General features: G+C 35.0%; 1 protein-coding gene across 1 annotated transcript in view; it reads left to right on the top strand.

Moving 5' to 3' along the window:
* The first annotated feature begins 966 nt into the window (after positions 1–966).
* Positions 967–2,330, top strand: part of LOC106519317 (F-box only protein 44) — an 11,447-nt gene continuing 10,083 nt past the window's right edge. The window contains exon 1 of the mRNA XM_014010922.1: positions 967–1,494. Coding sequence (XP_013866376.1) covers positions 1,381–1,494 — 114 coding nt within the window. The 5' untranslated portion in view covers positions 967–1,380. The remainder of the gene's footprint in view (positions 1,495–2,330) is intronic.

The following is a 2,330-nucleotide window of genomic DNA, read 5'->3' as shown; positions in this document are numbered from 1 at the left end:
TTGAGGCCCTTTTATGTTTGGGAGTTATTATTATTATTATTATTTTGTTCTTGTTCAGGGTAAAATACTAGTTATACAGTACGATTTTTAATGGTCTAAATCAGAGGGTCTCAAACTGGGGTCTCAGGACCCACAGGGGTCCATGAGCCGTGTCTTGGGGATCCTCAAAAAATTTCAATAAATTGTTACCGTAATTTGTTTTTTATTTTTTTTTAAAAAAGCATATGGGGAATAATGCACTAGTAAAACAAACATACTAAACCAAACAAAAAATAATAACCAGTAAACCAGTAAATTATTTTRCATTAACTGCATGGGGTTTATAAGGGGATCCCTGGAATTTTTTCACCCTAAGGGGTCCCCMGACCCAAAAAGTTTGAGAACCCCAGGTCTAAATAATGTAAAAAAAAAAAAAGTTTTAATAGTTACAAAGGAAAAAGTGCAGGTCAGAGACACAGTTACTGTATTAAAAGAAGGGCATGAAAAATCTGAAAAAAATAAAGTTGTGAAAATGCATTTTCCAGCTCCYTTGGACAAAACCATAAAAGGGAGTGATTCTGATTTTAAATAAAGTGAATTTGGAATCGTTCATGGAACTTTGAGATAAAAAGTGGAGATATGGTAAGGTAAACTAGTTAATAACGTTATATGCTCACACACACACACACACACACACACACACACACATACACACACACACACATACACACACACACACACCCAGAAGGTGACAAGACATTTTTGAGAAATGTCTTATTGAGTTCAGTTGGAAAAATATGGTCAGATATTTCATAACCCCAAAGTCAAAGATCAGGTAAAGGATGTTGCCTGAGCCACAGTATGTTGGACAGTGGACCACACACACATTCTGGTCCTGTCAAAAGATAAGAGGATACTGAGAAAGAATAATTTGTATTTTAAGGAAAATAATAGGATATGAGATGCTTTGCTATGTTATGCTTTTTGTGGCATCTGTTGGAGGTGGAATGCGAAGACATCTGTTATTGTTCTGTTTTTTTGTAAATGATGAGATTATTGAAGCTTGAGTTTGTTTGTTTGTTTTTTTTAAATAAGGAGCATACAAAATAAGATTATTTATTCACTCTTAATTCAGGGCTTGATTTGCTTTTTTGTGTTTTTATTTTTACCTGTTTTTTGTTTTATGAATGAAATAAATGAAAAATAAATAAAAATGAAAGTATGCACATACTTCCTAAGAACTGATGACACATCCTGAAGGGTGGGCCTTACTGGAAATGACCACATCCCTTCTCTGTGATCTGTGCCCTTTTGCTTTTCTTTTCTTTTCTTTTTTCTTTGTCATTTGGTAAGCTCTTTCAGTCGAAGCATTTTCAAGCTGCTGGGCTTTAAGCTTTGAAAATGAAAAGGGGAGCCATGGAAAAACATCAGAGCCCAAACCCAGCCAAACAGAGTCYGACACAGGAGGTGCTTTCAACTCCAACAACTTCTTCAGCTGTGTTTCCCAACTCAGATGTAAGTTTTTCAGAAAACCAAACCATCATTTTTTAATGGAAGGGGGAAAAATGTACATAGTGAAACCTTGGGAAATAGCATTTTAAATTTTGTCCCAGCCAGAGGCGTTAAGATGTTGAAACTTTGAGGACCTATAGCTCAGCCCCAAGCTATCTGGATTTTCTTTTTAAAGTTTGTTGAAAGAATTGTATTTGTTTCCTATTTATTTGAAATTAAAGTAAATTGTTAGCGTTTTAATTCCAGAACAAGGTAGAARTGACAGAAATAAAGTTATTTTGATTTTAGAGGAGTCAAACAAGCTATCATTGGCACAAAGACGTTTTTTTGTGACAATATTTTAATGTGCTGGGGAGTGGTTAAAYATTTACCTGAATGATTTGCACCATTTTCCTCTTTTTTTTCAGATGATACAGAATGACACAGATTCTGTTTCTCACATTGGCTGTTTGAGCTGCTTTATATAAAAATAATATACGGTAGAATAAGGAAAACTTGACAACAAGCTACAAACTGGACCACTCTATCAGAATAAAATCACATGTTGAATAAGTCAGAAGAGCGTCCTATACATTAACCTCACAGTTGCTCGGATGAGAAGCGCCACGTCTTCAAGAAAATAAAAAAAGACGTCCATKTGCCTTAAACTGAACTATAGGATGAGTCTTTACATCAGCTTCCTCCTGTTGAAGCTGATGTTAATAAATACCCAGGCCTGAAAGGGACAATTACTGCTGAATAARTAATTCTCCTACTGTGGTTGGGAAGGTATAAAAAAACAACTAGACTGAAAATACAGCGGGTAAAATAAGTATTGAACACGTCAACATTTTTCTCAG

The sequence above is a fragment of the Austrofundulus limnaeus genome, unplaced genomic scaffold, assembly GCF_001266775.1.
Source record: "Austrofundulus limnaeus strain Quisiro unplaced genomic scaffold, Austrofundulus_limnaeus-1.0 Scaffold75, whole genome shotgun sequence".
Classification (NCBI taxonomy): domain Eukaryota; kingdom Metazoa; phylum Chordata; class Actinopteri; order Cyprinodontiformes; family Rivulidae; genus Austrofundulus; species Austrofundulus limnaeus.
Note: the sequence above shows the minus strand (reverse complement) of the source record. Positions and strands in the feature narration are given on the sequence as shown.